This window comes from Cheilinus undulatus, linkage group 4, assembly GCF_018320785.1.
Source record: "Cheilinus undulatus linkage group 4, ASM1832078v1, whole genome shotgun sequence".
Taxonomy (NCBI): Eukaryota; Metazoa; Chordata; class Actinopteri; order Labriformes; family Labridae; genus Cheilinus; species Cheilinus undulatus.
In genome coordinates this window covers 22,119,583-22,134,443 of record NC_054868.1, presented here as the reverse complement: position 1 = coordinate 22,134,443, position 14,861 = coordinate 22,119,583, and the positions used below count along the sequence as shown (strand labels likewise).

Sequence of the window (14,861 nt, the reverse complement as noted above, 5' to 3'; positions counted from 1 at the left end):
TTGTTTTTGTGTGTAAAGCTTCAGAGGATGTACCTAGTCTCAGTTAAAGGAATTAAACATACCAAAAAAATAATTTCCCATAATGCTGAAGGAAGTTGTGAGCATATTTGTTTGAATATTCTTAAAACATTAGACTCTTACTGAGCAGTGAATTGAACCTGGGTTGGTTGAATTGGTTGGTTGAAGGAAATTTGTGAAATTTCTTTGGCCATTTATTATATTCAAATTGCACTGTGCGCTAACAGCACTTGTGCATTAGATGTTGCACAGCACTGGACGCTCGCTGTCCACATTTAAAATGTACATCTTTTCATCTGTGTCTCTCTCAGAGGAGCTGCTGAAGGTGGAGGGAATGGATATGCAGCAGGCAGAGCCAATTACTGCCGCACACCTCATCAGTGCTGCAAAACTGGGGAATTCCAGAGCTGAGGCTGTTATCAACAAAGGTAACAGCATAAAAAACAAACATGCTAATTTGGATAAACTTATTAGAGAACATGACAACTTTTGCCTTTTTCTGCACTAAAACATTTCAAAGAGCCAACAGATACAGTATATGACATTAAGTCACTTTTGTCACATTAAGTCACTTGGAGATAATGAAGTTTCCCATAGGAGTAAAAGAAACTAATTTCTACCCGTCTTTCTCTTCCGCTCAATAGCCTCCACAGCTCTGGGTATGGGTATCGTGAACATCCTCCACATGATGAACCCCTCTCTGGTGATTCTTTCGGGGGTGCTGGCCTCTTACTACCAGGCTCCAGTGCAGAACATCATCTCAGAGAAAGCCCTGGTCTCTGCTCAGAACATCAAAGTTGTCGTATCACACTTGGAGGAGCCAGCTTTACTCGGAGCAGCTAGCATGGTGTTAGATTATGCAACAAGGAGGATATACTGAAGGATGTAACGCTCTTATTTAAAACACACAGCTACTTGCGATATGACTCTGTCTGAAGCTCATACCTGTAGGGCCAAGGTAGATATGCAAGCATTTCTAAAGGATACTTTTGAAAGCTTCAGTGCGTTTAAACTATAATGTCATTGCCACGAGTCAAATGCATTTTTAAAATGTACTGCTGCTCCAGATAATTGCAGGTACACAGCCTGTGAAAAATGTAAAGTGGGTCCAGTGCAGGGACCAGATATCCTGTCACTCTTTTTTCTACTTTGTCAAAGTGAAATCACACCTTAGGATTATCATTGAGTAGATAAGCATCTGCTTTTGAGTAAAAATCCACTTCAGGCCAAAATAATCAGTCCAGAGAAGAATTTACTCAATCTGAGATGCCTTATAGTGCTGAAGGGAAAAATTGGTTTCATTTGTGACCAAAAGAGTTCTGAATCATTCTCCTGTAGCTTCCTTACAGTTCTTCTGCATCACTCTTTGACCCACTTTTCTACATATTTTGTTTAAATTTCCATTCTCATTTTTGGACAAGAGATTCCTTTAATATGTTACATTTCCATGTCTTATTATTAATTAAATTATTCGAGGTGTGGGAGGGGGAAGTGAATCATTTGTGGTGAGGTTAAGAGGGTCTTTGTATTTCAAAGGATTTCTTGTAAATTTGGTTTAAAAACTTTATTGGATTATGTTAATGAAATGTTTATGGCTGCTACAGTACGATGAGGGCCTGAAGCTGAATTATTTGCCCGAGTCGGATTAAGTTTCTTTTTTACACGTTGCCACAGACCTTACAAACATTGAAAGTAATTTCTAAAGTTTTTAATGCATTGTTTAGATATAATTTATCTAAAAAGTTATAGTTTATTTGTATGTATTATCCTATACTGTAGTTTATGTTACAGGCTTATTGTGATTTTGAAGAACTACTTTGTAATTTGGTTTGGTTTCTGTCCAAATAAATTATTAAACATTTTGTCGTTTAATGTCTTCATTTTGTGTGTTGAAGTCAAAACTTTGACGATATTAGCATAATTGAAAACTCAGATTTTGTAGTTGAAATAGCTTAGTTCCTGCACTTCGTAATGGTTGTTTCTTTCACTGAGTCAAGCATGAGATGATATTAAGTTCATCATTTATAAATGAGTTTATGTTTTATTGGAGTTAAAGAGCAAAGAGTTTGTAGTAATTTAATGATAAGTTTAGCAAAAAAAAGGAAATACAGTAGCTCTGAAATCCTTGAAAGTGCTTGACGGTGATTTACATCAATATGGGCTATACTCTTATTTACTCCATGCAGAAACCTCAAGTCAAATGATTCCTTTCTTGTCACCTGAGCCCTTTGTTAATAATTAACTACTAGGGCAGTATACTTGGGCTGGACGGAGAAAACCCTACCCCGGAGCTTCACTAACCGATTATGAAAGAGAAGACCAAATACTCAGTTGATGTTTGACAGATGGTAAATCAGGTTCTAAGACCTGACGTGGAAACAAATATATCTCCTGCAGAGAGATGTACTGAACCCAAAGTAGAGATTTCTAATTGGCAAAATCTGTTAAATGACTGGAGATGTACATCTTTCTTTCCAGTGTTCAACACCACGAATCAAATATCTGAGGGCACCATTTACATTAATTATTTAATTTCAGAATGGATCCAAAGGCTTAGAAATGTAGAAGAATATCCCAACATCTGGCTACCATTTTTCATTACAGACAACAAACATTTAATCTTTGGTACAATGCAAAACACAAAGCCACGTATTTTCCAAAATAAAGGATATTATGGGGTAACTTGTGACGTCACAAGATGCATGGCTCTCTCAGTTTCGCCTGCGCATAAATGTTTAATGCGACTTTAGAAAAAGTAAAGATAGTCAGGATTCCCTTTTATGTTCCAGTTTCTTTTGATTTAATTTATAGTCATTATCCCTCTGACAATATTTGCAAGTACATGAACGCATATGGAAAAACATTTTTTCATTTAAATGACTGATAACAGACCCTCTGAGTGTAGTCTTATCCTATGTGTTAATTGTAGAATTCTTTCCTTGCAAGTGTAACGTTAAAAACATACGGGCGTTTAATTTCTCCTGATCTCAGACTGCGGACTTGTCTCATAGCTCCTGACAGCACGAAACGGGTCATGGGACTCGTATGCGGGAGGGTTCACAAATTTGATTGGTTCAATTTTCAATAAGCCATTCAGATATTGGAGCGCTGAACTGTCAATCGACGATCCTTGTTTGTGATTGGTTGCTCCCCCATTTCCGCCTCGCTAGCTTTTCAGGTTTCTTTTTTTTTCGATCGTCCTTCTTCCCGTTGAGGCAGTGGGTTTCGGTCGACCACGACACCTGCTAACCGTTCCTAATATTTGTCCACCCACAAATTAACACAACATGGATGACTTTGACATGCTCAACGCACCCTCCGCTGGAAACGGTGTGGGTTCGGAGGAGGACCCCGCTGCCGCTTTCTTGGCCCAACAGGAGAGCGAAATCGCGGGGATTGAAAACGACGAAGGCTTCAGCATCCTGGACGGCGGAGAGGTACCATCTTCGCTAGGGGACTCTAACGGTAAGAAACGACTGTTAAGCGGAGACGGGTTTCCTACCTCCAAGATTAATTTTGGCCTGTCTGGTTACGAAGCTTTAAAATGGGCGAGGGGATAGCTGTCTCAATGGAAACTTCTCATTGAAGAACCTTTTTTGGTCCCACACGGACGTTGTAATAGATGCTCATTCAGACAGCCTGCTAACGTTAGCTCGGCTAGCACATTAGCAAAGTTTAGCTAACCTAAACATTAACCATTGCCTAGCGTAACTAAAAATGACACGCACACACAAGTAAAACAAAGCAACCGGAATTATGATGAAAACGTAATGACAACCCGCTGGTCGTGTTTCTTAATTGGATTTATGTCTGACAACATTAGCTATACAGTATCAGACGTGTCATTCATTGCTTCCGTTCTCTGCTGCTGATATGCTACTTGTTGGCAGCAATAAATGTTATTTACTAGCTGAACTAAAGTCGCCAGGAAAAACTGATGAAGCTTCATGACCTTTGTTCACTGGAAGCTGGAGATTCATTTTGATTTGGCGTTTAGTCAAAGTGCTGACTCTGCGTAATTGTCATATTATGAAATCTGCGTGTGAAATCGTAAGGATATAACGATTTCGTAATAGCCAATATCCTGTCTTTATAGCCAAGTGTTTTCCTTAGACTTGATAAATCATATTTCGTGAATTAAATAGCTTTTTTTGACATCTAAATATTGTCATTCTCTTTCTTTTTTCTGTAGATGGCACTGTCAACGGAGAGCTTCATGGGGTAATTCTTTTTCACCTATTTCTCTTATTAGCACTGCATTGACTGTTGAAATGTCTTTGCACTTTTTGGTGATTTAATACATTAAAAAAAAAAAAAAAAAAAAATTAAGAGACCAGAGCAAAATATGTTTGTCTCTGGTTCTACTATTTCAAAGATATAAAATGTGGAATTATTGCATTGGAATTTAAAAAGTGACCATTTCTGTTGACGATGTCTTGCATTACCTAGTATATTTCCTAGCATTTTTAAAGACAGGGAAATTAATTTTTTTGGTTACTAAATTTTATTCAACTTTCTGAAAATATGATGAGTTGTACAGTTTTTTAAAAATGTTCAATTTTTAACAACTGAGGTGACCCTTACACCTTTACTTACACACATTTTCTTTTTCTCTGGAAAAAAAATATACATTTATTATGAAAATAAGCACTACTTGCCAGAATGTGAATGGTGAGAAAAAGACAATCAAGTGAAGCGCCATATCCATTTTAAACAACAAAACTAAAGACTGAATGGCTAGAGAGTTTGTAAATAAAAGTTTTTGAGTAGTCCTGATTTTCAGTTAGAACCTTCATGCCTCATGGCATACTTACCAACAGTTCTTTCCATTCCTGATCGGTGAGGTTGCACCATTCTTTATGCAAAAAGTCATGTTGACAATTTTCCATGGTTTGGTTTTGGCTGATTTGTGATATGTTAAAAAAATAATAGGGACTTCTTGTGTGACATTATTTTAGTCTGACTATTACGGCATCATTTTTCCAACTTTGGCAGTTGTCATTTTCCATAATTAAATAAATAAGAATACTGTATTGGAAGTTGGTAGAAAAATGTGTGCAATATAACAAAAAAGTGCATTCACTCTAAACAAAAACCTATACATAGTAAAGTCAGTGATAGAGACATTTTTGCTGTTGGCTTCTTTTTTACGGCTGTGTATCATAAACAAAAAACAATTCATCATTTGATTTTTAGATGAAAAGCCTTTTTATACAGGCTCTAAAGATATGTGATTTAGTGTCTGCTGACTCTGCACCTGCAGAGGCTTATTTTCAGGATGCTGATGTTATTGTTTTGGTAAACGGCCACAGCCTGCTGCTAAAGTGATTTTGTAGTGAAGAAAATGATAACATTGATATGTGAAAAGGTTCTTGCTTTTCAGCTTGTAGGAATTGGTAATGCTCATTATCCGTGTATTGTGTCCATCAGTTGCCAATATTTCTCACATTTGTATTAACATTTTTTTCTCCAAAGAAGTTGCTAAAACCTTGTCACCGTTCCTATTCAGATATTGTAAGCAAATTCAAAATTACAGTCCTTACTTCTCAGATGAAGGAATGACACAAGTCTCCTAAAAGAAGTCAGATGTGTGTAAATGCACAGGCAGCTCTCTGCATAGTAATGGCACAGTGCTAACTGCAGTGGTTTTAATATCTGATTGTTAGATTTCCTCTAACTTCCTTTTCCTGTGCTGTCATTGCAACATTGCTGCCTTTTGCACAGTCAGGACTTCTTCTTGTCAGTTAGAGAGGCTCAGCTGGTAAAACTTAGAATGGGCCAAACTTGATTTTAAAAAGTCTTTCAAATAGCATTTAACTAAAATTATAAAACAGATTTACAATATGTATATTGCAGTTGGGTTCAAAACCAAGGTTTTTATAGTTAACTAAAACTAACTAAATAACTGAAACTAACATTTAAAATTCCTTTTAGTAAACTGAAACTAAATAAAAACTAAGCTTTATAAATAAAACAAAAACTAACTAAAACTGTGTTGTCTGCTTACAAAACTAACTAAAATGAAATATAATTAGGGGCAAAATCTCCTTAGTTTTAGTCTTAGACACTAGCATAGTGACTGACATTAACACCCAAGCCTGGAGAGTGTAAAATCATCTGAATTAGTTGAAGATAACTTCACACAATGGTAATTTTAGGTCTTGAGTGGTATACAAACATTAAAGTTGAATAAGTACAGTGAAAAGTAAAAAGCCTTTTTAGGTTTTGCCCCAGACAGGTATCCCACATTGCAGAAGAAACTAAAACTAACACTAAAACTAATAAAAACTAAACTAAAACGAAGCATTTTTGCAAAATAAAAACTAAACTGAACTAATAAACCAGCAGTAAGAACTAATAAAACTAAACAGAAATTTAAAACAAATGGTAAAAACTAAATAGAAATTAAAACTAATGAAAAATCCAAAACTATTATAACCTTGTTCAAAACATTGGGTATACAAGCTGATTCCAGATTTCATGTCACTTAAGTGACTGTAATATCTTACCATTACATGCAACATCATTACATGACACTCATGAAAGGGTAGTGAAAGAAGAAATACAGTTATCCCCTCCTTGTTTCCTCCAGGAAAGCAACGGTCCATCAGACGCCTATGCAGCTATTTCCAATGCAGACCGGCTGCAGGCTGAACCTGAAAGCCTACGCAAGTGGAGGGAGGAGCAAAGAGAGAGGCTGGAGATGCTAGGTAAGCACATACCTCCATAATACGAACTACCCTGTAATTAATAAGATGGTTCCATGTTGTTTTCCTTTCAGCCTTACACTTCATTCTTTTATTGCTCATCCATCTCCAGATGATAACTCTCGCAAGCAGGAATCTGAATGGAAGGAGAAAGCCAAGGTTGAGCTTGAGGAGTGGCACGCTAGGCAAAACGAGCAGCTGGAGAAAACCAAAACCAACAACAGGTACTTGTCCTACAGAGGGGTAGAGGGAGAACACATGATGGAGGAGGACAATGAAGATGGAGGAGGGCAGTGTATTATTATGAAAAAAAAAAAAAAATCCTGATAAGATTTCAACTGGTCAAAAATAAATAAATACAGCTGCCCCAGACTCAGCCTTCAGGCAGCTAACAAAATACTGAGGTTTGGCCTAGTGTGCCAGGGAAAAATGGATCTGTCTTAACCTTCAGGTTTAAGAGGACAACTGTGCTGTCACACATTAAACCAAATTCTCCACTTCGTAGATCAACCCCAATGGGAGATTAAGTCTTTCCTTGAGGAGGCAAGGTACTGAAGTAAAAGACCAAAAGACAGAATAGCAAACATGCAAGTGTCATGGTATCCCATGCTTTGACCAAATAGGCCTGCAACATACACAACACTGCTGTGGTTTAAGTCTCATATTGCCAATTAAATATGTTTTTATATAATTTAGTAACTGTAGGTCTACATGATTTCAACTGCTGCTTCCTGCCCTATTTTCCAGCATACTTCTGTTATTTGTAACTCTTAATTTTGCATAGTTGCGTGGTTACATTTCTGAGCTTCTCCTGCTCTGTAATGTGGCCCCTCAGCCCTATCAATAATAAACTACCTGTGCCTGTGACTTTCCACTCTTCTAACAGCCCTGTACTAGGTGGGAAAGTTTTAACATCTTTCATATGTAAGGCTCTTTTTTCCTGATAAGGACAAATAACTGATTTTACACTTAGAGTTTGTGCTTCATCAAACCATTAATTTTCAATATTAATCAATGTCTTCTTTTCTAAACTAATCAATTAATCACCATCATTTATAACATAAAATTCATTTTCTATTAATAAAGCTGATATGTTTCCTCAAATCTTCCAGGGATCAAATTGGATGTTTTATTTGAATACCATTATGAATAGGTTGTTTGCAGTCACATAATTCAATGTTTTTTTTATTTCCTCAGTTTGAACAGTTGCCACAGCTGTAAATGGTACAAAACTTCAACATTGTAATAGCACTTCTATATGCAGAAATCACTTCCTGCCCACCATCTGGAGTCCTTCTCTGAGACGTGACTTCATCTGCAAAACACTTATAAATGACATAAACCAATGGTTGGCAAGCTGTTTCTCACATTGGAGATGCTGTTACAAGCAAGCAAAAATCTGCCTCCTTTATGGCTTACCTTTATTAATATGCTCTTATTATACCCCAGATAAGTTGTTAGCTTATGCTAAGTAAACCCAAATTTGATCTTGTTTTAAATTATTCTCTCTCTCCTATATACTCAGTTACTATTGTGAAGTTCACATGCTTTTTGGCAGATCACCATACCCGTATAATTAAGGATTTCTTCTAAACAATGAGCAGAAAGCCAACACAAGCCTTTTGAAACACAACGTCACTGCATTTACAAGTCTTTCTAACAACTTTAAACCTTTGATTATCTGTCCTAGATTGTTATTGTGTGGTAACATATAATACTTGTGTTTTCCATCCTCTCCTTCCTTTTATCGCTCTCTCTCTCTCTCTCTTGTCTCCTGCCTTCTCGCTGTTCTGTCGTTTGGGTGGACGTTTGTCCAGGGTGCTGGATGAAGACTTCTACAAGCAGCCCTTCTCTGAGCTCATTGGTTATGTGTATGTTGCTCCAACTAACATCCTCCCTTGTCATTTTTCTTTCATTTCTTTTTTCCATCATCATCCACTTCCCAACATCCAGTCATTGACATCATTTTCATCTCATCGATAAAGCCACTAGAAATCGCGATATATTTTCAACCTCAGTTGTTCCTTTTAAACATGGATATCTGTTGTTGCACTGGTCATCAAGCTTTTTTTCCTCTTTCCTTTCTTTAAACAGAACTGTGATATTTTTCAACACATACGTTTGCATGTGTTTGTGGGTTGGTGCCTGTCAGGATGTTTCAGTTAACAGAATGACTGCATGCCTCCACACACAAATTACCATCTCACATCCTAGTGAACTCTTCCATGGCTATGCCTGTGTTGATTTTTTTCCCCCTATTAATCACTTCATACTGTTCTCTCTCATTTCATCTCAGCAAAACACTTTGCAAATATATGACAAATGTTTCTAAGAGTTAACCCTTGCTGATATTAATTGTACGAACTCTCAAAGAAATTGTCTAGTTTGAATTTAACAAGTGATTTTTAACCTGTTGAACATGAACCATGAGTAGGATGCTTTTAGATTTGTTTGAAGCATTTGTGTTTTTATTGTTGGGCTGGAATTTATATAAATATCATCTAAATTATCTTTCTCTTGAATTCTTAAATGCCTCTGAAATAACACATGATTTTACAGTACAGTCTGCAGAGGCGGCTTTGGCTTGGTAGTGGTTCCCTCTTCTGAATCTCTACAAGTCAGACTTCCTAAGTAGTGCCCCTAACTTCCTAAATTTGCAATGCTAGCATGCTGCTTATGCTGTAAGGAGTAGGGCAGAGTAAAACTAAACATACAACTGAGCTAGGAGTTGCTTAAAGTACGATCTTTGAAAGTCAAACTGTGTTTGTGAGGTCATCTATAACCATTAATATGGTGTTGTAGCTTCATAATGTGAAGTTGATACACAGGTGCTCAAGCTCAAATGTCCAGATAATTACTGATATATCAATAAAGTCTCTGGTCATATTATGTTAACACAACTGCTTCAAACGGTTTCATGCTTTAGTGAAATATCAGCTGCATAGTAGCTAGCATGCTTATCTGCTCAGCCAGCTATCCAATAGCCATACATGTGCAGCCTTTGCTTTGACTTTGCGTTGTGGTGTAAACACAGGCTCCTTCAATTTTTATGAGTTTTGTTTTTCAAGATTAGACAAGAGGTTAGACCAGCATGTAGGAATGTGATATATAAAAGAAATTTAATATTTTTCATGTTTTCTATGCATTTTGGAATGCATTTAGATCTGCACAATATTGGATATTTGTATTATGTATAAGTATAGTTCAAACCTCAAACTTCAGTACTTAAATTATAAATTCATATATCTTGCCTGAGCAGAGGTTTTTTAGTTAGATTTTGGCCAGTGCTTACCTCAGTGCAGCTAAAGAAGCACCTGTTTTAGTTGTAGATTGAGAAAATTCTGTAGTAATAATTGATTTTCAGCCTGTGTAGTAGAAGAAGTAGAGCAGAACAAAAAGCATGTCCTCCTCCCTCATCTTGCAGGTACAAATCTGTTACAAGAACTGCGGGGGTCTCATTTATAAACACTCCAACGTAATGATTGTGAACAACGCTTCCCACACACAGGCTGGCAAAATGTGATAAAAGGCTGAACTCATCTTTCAGCAATGTCTGGAAAGATCAGGAAAAGCAGGAGCTGGTTCTATCATTTGGCAGCACAGGAAATAATTAACTTTATTGAAAACAAAAGTACCAGTTTTATAAATCAGACTCTACCATGACTTATCCCATTTATCACAGATTTAAGTATGCTATGTTGGCATTACCATGGAAACTTATCTTCAAATCAAAGGCTGCACACTCTTTTTGTAGACCACTTCAGGGAAAAACTTGGCTTTTGCATGCTGGCTTTCAACATCTGCATTGATCTCATTTTTTGTCTTTTATTTTGTACCCTTCCCCTTTCTCTCTCTCTTCTGAATTCTGACTTGTGAAACTGTTTCTCCCTGTTTTCTTTTCCTATGCACCTTAAAGCACACACATTAACCATCCTTGCTACCGCCTAGACCAGTTAAGTAAAAATACAAAATCCCAGAACCCCCAAATATTTTTCTATTTCTGACAGGGGATATATTCAGTTTTGTGTGTGTGTCTAAATGGGTGTGTGAATGTTTGAGTGTGTGTTCAATGTCAAAACCTTGCACAGATACCCAGTATGCTCTCTCAGCAGTGCCTACTTAGAGGCTTGTGACAGTGTCCCTCCTGTGATGTTGTGGTCCTTTTAGTCCCTTGTGTGATATTGTAATTGATTGTGACAGTGAATGTTCATTTGCTCCTCATCCCCATTTTGCTCTCTGTACTTTGTTGTAGTTTGTAGCTGAGTTTGTGCTTGCAGGTTGGGTGAGGAATAGGAAAATATCACGAAAGGGGAGTATCCTGGCAGTGGAACTATGGCTAAGTTTGTGGGAGGGATGTGATTTCGCCATAATCTTTGGCTTGCATCTCAATAATGTCTCATGGTAGTTGCAGTCATCATTTTTTTATGTTCAGTTTTGGGTTTTCTTAATTTTTAAGTATTTTTAGGGGTCAGCAAGGGTAGATTTAACTTCAGACCCTGTAGTTTTAAAATTTGAGAGTGATAAGAGTCATTTATTTCTAAAAACAAACACAAAAAACCCAGCAGGACATTAATTGATCTTTAACTAATTAGTACATGTTAAATCAAGTTAAACTCCTTTTCTTTGTCCAACACCTCCAGTCTGCTTTCAGCTGCAGCACAATGCATGGCTAAGGCCCAGCAGTGCTTCCAGTTCTTCTGGTTCTTTTGGGCTTGGTTAAAAAACAAAGAACATGCCAATTTTCTTCCTTTTAATCAAGGACAAGTATAAAGATGATTTCATCATCCCTATGCTTGGGTCTTGGCTTATATATTACATTGTACATATGCAGCCTCAGGAGAAGACAAAGGGTAAGGGTGTGGGCAAGCTTTCCTCCCCATTCCTGTACACTTTTTTCATTTTTAACCAACCAAAAGGCTTACTAGGTTGTCCAGTTTTTCGTTTAAGCTTCGTTTTGTTTGTATTTCTCATCTATATGTCCCACCCGTTATTGTTGAAGAAGGTTGACATACAGGTGTACTGAACTGTATTGTGTAAAAACAGAGTTGGGGGCATGCCACAGGTAACTACTGTTGTAGTGCATTTTCTCTTTGTGGACGTGTTGACAGATTGATGTTCTGTGTTGTTACTGGACTAAGCCTGAGGCTGACTCTGCTGAACCAACAAAGTCGTACTAGGATTAAAAAGGAATCATCAGTAATCACTTAAAAAAACATGTTCCTACAGGAGCCATGCTCCTGTGACATCAAGCTAAGGGTGGGAAACTTAAATGTTATCATGTTGTACTTCGAATTTTTCAGATTCTGTAGTCATACAAACATCATGGTCCTAACAACTGATTTTATTTCATTCCTTCTGTTAGAAAAGCAACCGAAAGACCAGAATCTGAAAACTCTGTGATTGAACCATGTTCATGTAAAAAAAAAAAAAAAAAAAAAAAAAGAGGCTAACATTATCATTCAGAGACTTATGTTCATTTTGAACATTTTTCTTTAACCCTGAGGTACAACTCACTTGACTTTAACTCACAGCTAATATTGACCATCTAGGTTTATATTCAAGCATAAGATGAATTAAGGTCAGATCTCATTCCAGATTATCAGACTATCAAAAGACTCTGTTTTTTGTTGCTTTTCTAATAGAATGTTTTTTTTTTTTTTTTTTTTTTTTTTTTAAACATCAGAATTCAAGCACCTGAAAGACTAACAACCTCGAGTAAAAAAGCCTAGTTCAGAGCAAAGACTGATGACGATGCCTACAATTTAGTCCAGCATATTTCGAACAGCCGATTTTTGGATGTCACAAGCAGATAAATAGGAAATGGGGACAAGAAATCTTATCTTGATAGGTTAAGTGCAGGGGTTCTGTATATACTTTCTGAATGCATTGTGTTTTTTTTTTTGTTTCATTTTATTTTACCTTTTACAAAGCAGGATATGCAGCGATATATTAGCTAATACATGATAAATTAAAGGCTGAAGAGGCTAAATTTGTCCATGGAAATAAATTATTCTCAGCAGATATCTTCACTGTAACAAGACTGAGCTAGCAAAGCATTCTTGTGTTTATATGTGCAGTGAAATTGTGCTGCCTCTCTTTGATGGTGATGGCAAGGAGGAATAGAGATGATTGATCCTTGTGAACCCTCTTACATATTAAGTCCCCATTATGACGACAAAAACCAAGAAGAAGATGGTGAATGTGCAGTACTGTTCTCATTTGTAGAGACACATTTATTGTGCGGTAACTTCTGAAGGAAATCAATTTAATTTGGACCATGAGAATTGTTGCTAAGAAAACTATACATAGTCTCTTTTAGGCCCCAATGCAAGCGGTTGCAAGTTTCAGCTTGTTGCAAATCATAGGTCTAAACTGGGCTTAACAGTAGAACACGATAACAATGTGCATGTATTATCAGGAGAATATGGTCTGTTTTAGAGATTTTCTTAGTCTAATCATAAGCCTAGATTTGACCAGGCTATTGTATCAGTCATGTTAAAGTCAGCATTGTGAAACCAAAAGGAGCAACAGAGCCCTGTAAGAACCTGATGAACCTTGGCGGTTGTTGGTGATCAGCAGAGGACTTCTTCATGGCTGTTTATGCATTTGGTGCCATTGTTCCTCTTCATCCACTGATTGTTTTCTATTCCATCTCCTTGCTCTCTCCTCTTCCTTGTTGCCTGCAGGGCAGCTGAGGAGGCCATGATTTCAGATCTGGATGAGAACAACCCTGGCACAGAGTGGGAGCGGGTGGCTCGACTGTGTGACTTCAACCCCAAGTCAAGCAAGCAGGCTAAAGATGTGTCCCGCATGCGCTCCGTCCTCATCTCCCTGAAGCAGTCCCCACTAGTCCGCTAGAAAGCCAAAGTGGCTCAGGGTGTCATTCCATATCATTCTCATCAAACATCAAACCAAGTACTGATATCCCAGCATTTGTTTTCTGAAGATTAGGGGGACTACAACCCCCTCTGTTCATATCAGTTTGCCATGCACAGCCCTGTGGAAGGACATGGTCAGTAGTCTTGTCCTGGACTATCTCCTGCTCACAGGGCTGTAGAGATTATCCAAGAAGAACCAGCTCATCATTTCCCCACATGAAAGTTTTCACCTGTGTGCACCTCCTTCACAGACCAATTAAGAGCGCTTAAATCCCCCTCCCATCAGATTATCCCCATTAAACCAACAAACAGGTCTCATGGTCTGTAGAGTTGTGTAACACTTGTGCGATTATGGTGAGCTGGGACACTAAAAGGGAAGGGCTGATTGTTTGGGCCTCCAGCTACACTACAACCTGAAAACATGGCCCCCCCAAACAATATCACTCCCACAATGCTGTACTCTAACTCTCCTACCTGTAAATCTAGCACCCCCCACTTCCAGTGAGGTATGATTGATGTGTAACTGTTCGTATTTTTCCTCCAGCACATCACCTCATGGTATGTCCTCATAAAACGAATGATCAGTGATCTCTAGAGCTTTTCTTTGTTGTTTTTTTAAAGGACCAAACTCAAGACAGAACTCCAAATTCAGTGTGTGTACTTTGAACTGTGTGTAGATCCCTCGTGTGGAATATTGTGTACAATTTTCCAATCTATGCATTTCCTTTTGAAAAGCCTCTCTCTTCTCCAGTCAGGAACTGAAAAAAGTCCAGTAATTACAATAAATGTGACTCGTCTCTGTGTTAAACCTCAGCTGTGTGTATGTACTCTATGCGTGTACCTATGTACATATACAGAAGGCAATATATATACAGTATATAAAATGTTCATGTCACTGAAAAAATACACTTGTGGTTTTAAAGAGAAATAGATATTAGCCAGCTGTTGCTTGACCATCTGTGTTCATTGTCCATTTGATTTCAGTATCAGTAAAATCTTGATCAATGTTGATGTCCTGTCATTCTTTAATCAGATCATTTTTAACATTCATTCAGGTTATTATCAGTATTTGGATGCAACCCCAATTTCCAAAAAGTATGGGCACTGTGTAAAATGTAAAATAATAACAGACGGACCCAAAACAATGCCATTATGTGCAAATCTCAAACTCATGTTTTATTCCCAATAGAACGTAAACAATATATCAGTCGTTGAAACTGAGACATTTTACCCATTTATGACAAATATAAGCTCAAAT

General features: G+C 37.4%; 2 protein-coding genes across 4 annotated transcripts in view; both read left to right on the top strand.

The window, feature by feature from the left end:
- Positions 1-1,880, top strand: part of gne (glucosamine (UDP-N-acetyl)-2-epimerase/N-acetylmannosamine kinase) — a 35,377-nt gene extending 33,497 nt beyond the window's left edge. For both annotated transcript variants that reach the window (XM_041784842.1, XM_041784841.1), the window contains exons 13-14: positions 330-446; positions 663-1,880. In XM_041784842.1, coding sequence (XP_041640776.1) covers positions 330-446; positions 663-898 — 353 coding nt within the window. In that variant the 3' untranslated portion in view covers positions 899-1,880. The remainder of the gene's footprint in view (positions 1-329; positions 447-662) is intronic.
- Positions 1,881-3,207: 1,327 nt separating this feature from the next.
- Positions 3,208-14,609, top strand: clta (clathrin, light chain A). Of its 2 annotated transcripts, XM_041785015.1 has the most exons (7): positions 3,208-3,483; positions 4,211-4,239; positions 6,611-6,728; positions 6,838-6,949; positions 8,543-8,596; positions 10,642-10,677; positions 13,412-14,609. In XM_041785015.1, exons 1-7 carry the CDS (start codon positions 3,306-3,308, stop codon positions 13,581-13,583), a joined length of 699 nt encoding a protein of 232 aa, XP_041640949.1. In that variant the 5' UTR covers positions 3,208-3,305; the 3' UTR covers positions 13,584-14,609. The 2 variants fall into 2 exon arrangements, with proteins under 2 accessions (XP_041640949.1, XP_041640948.1); XM_041785014.1 differs by lacking the exons at positions 8,543-8,596; positions 10,642-10,677.
- Positions 14,610-14,861: the final 252 nt, after the last annotated feature.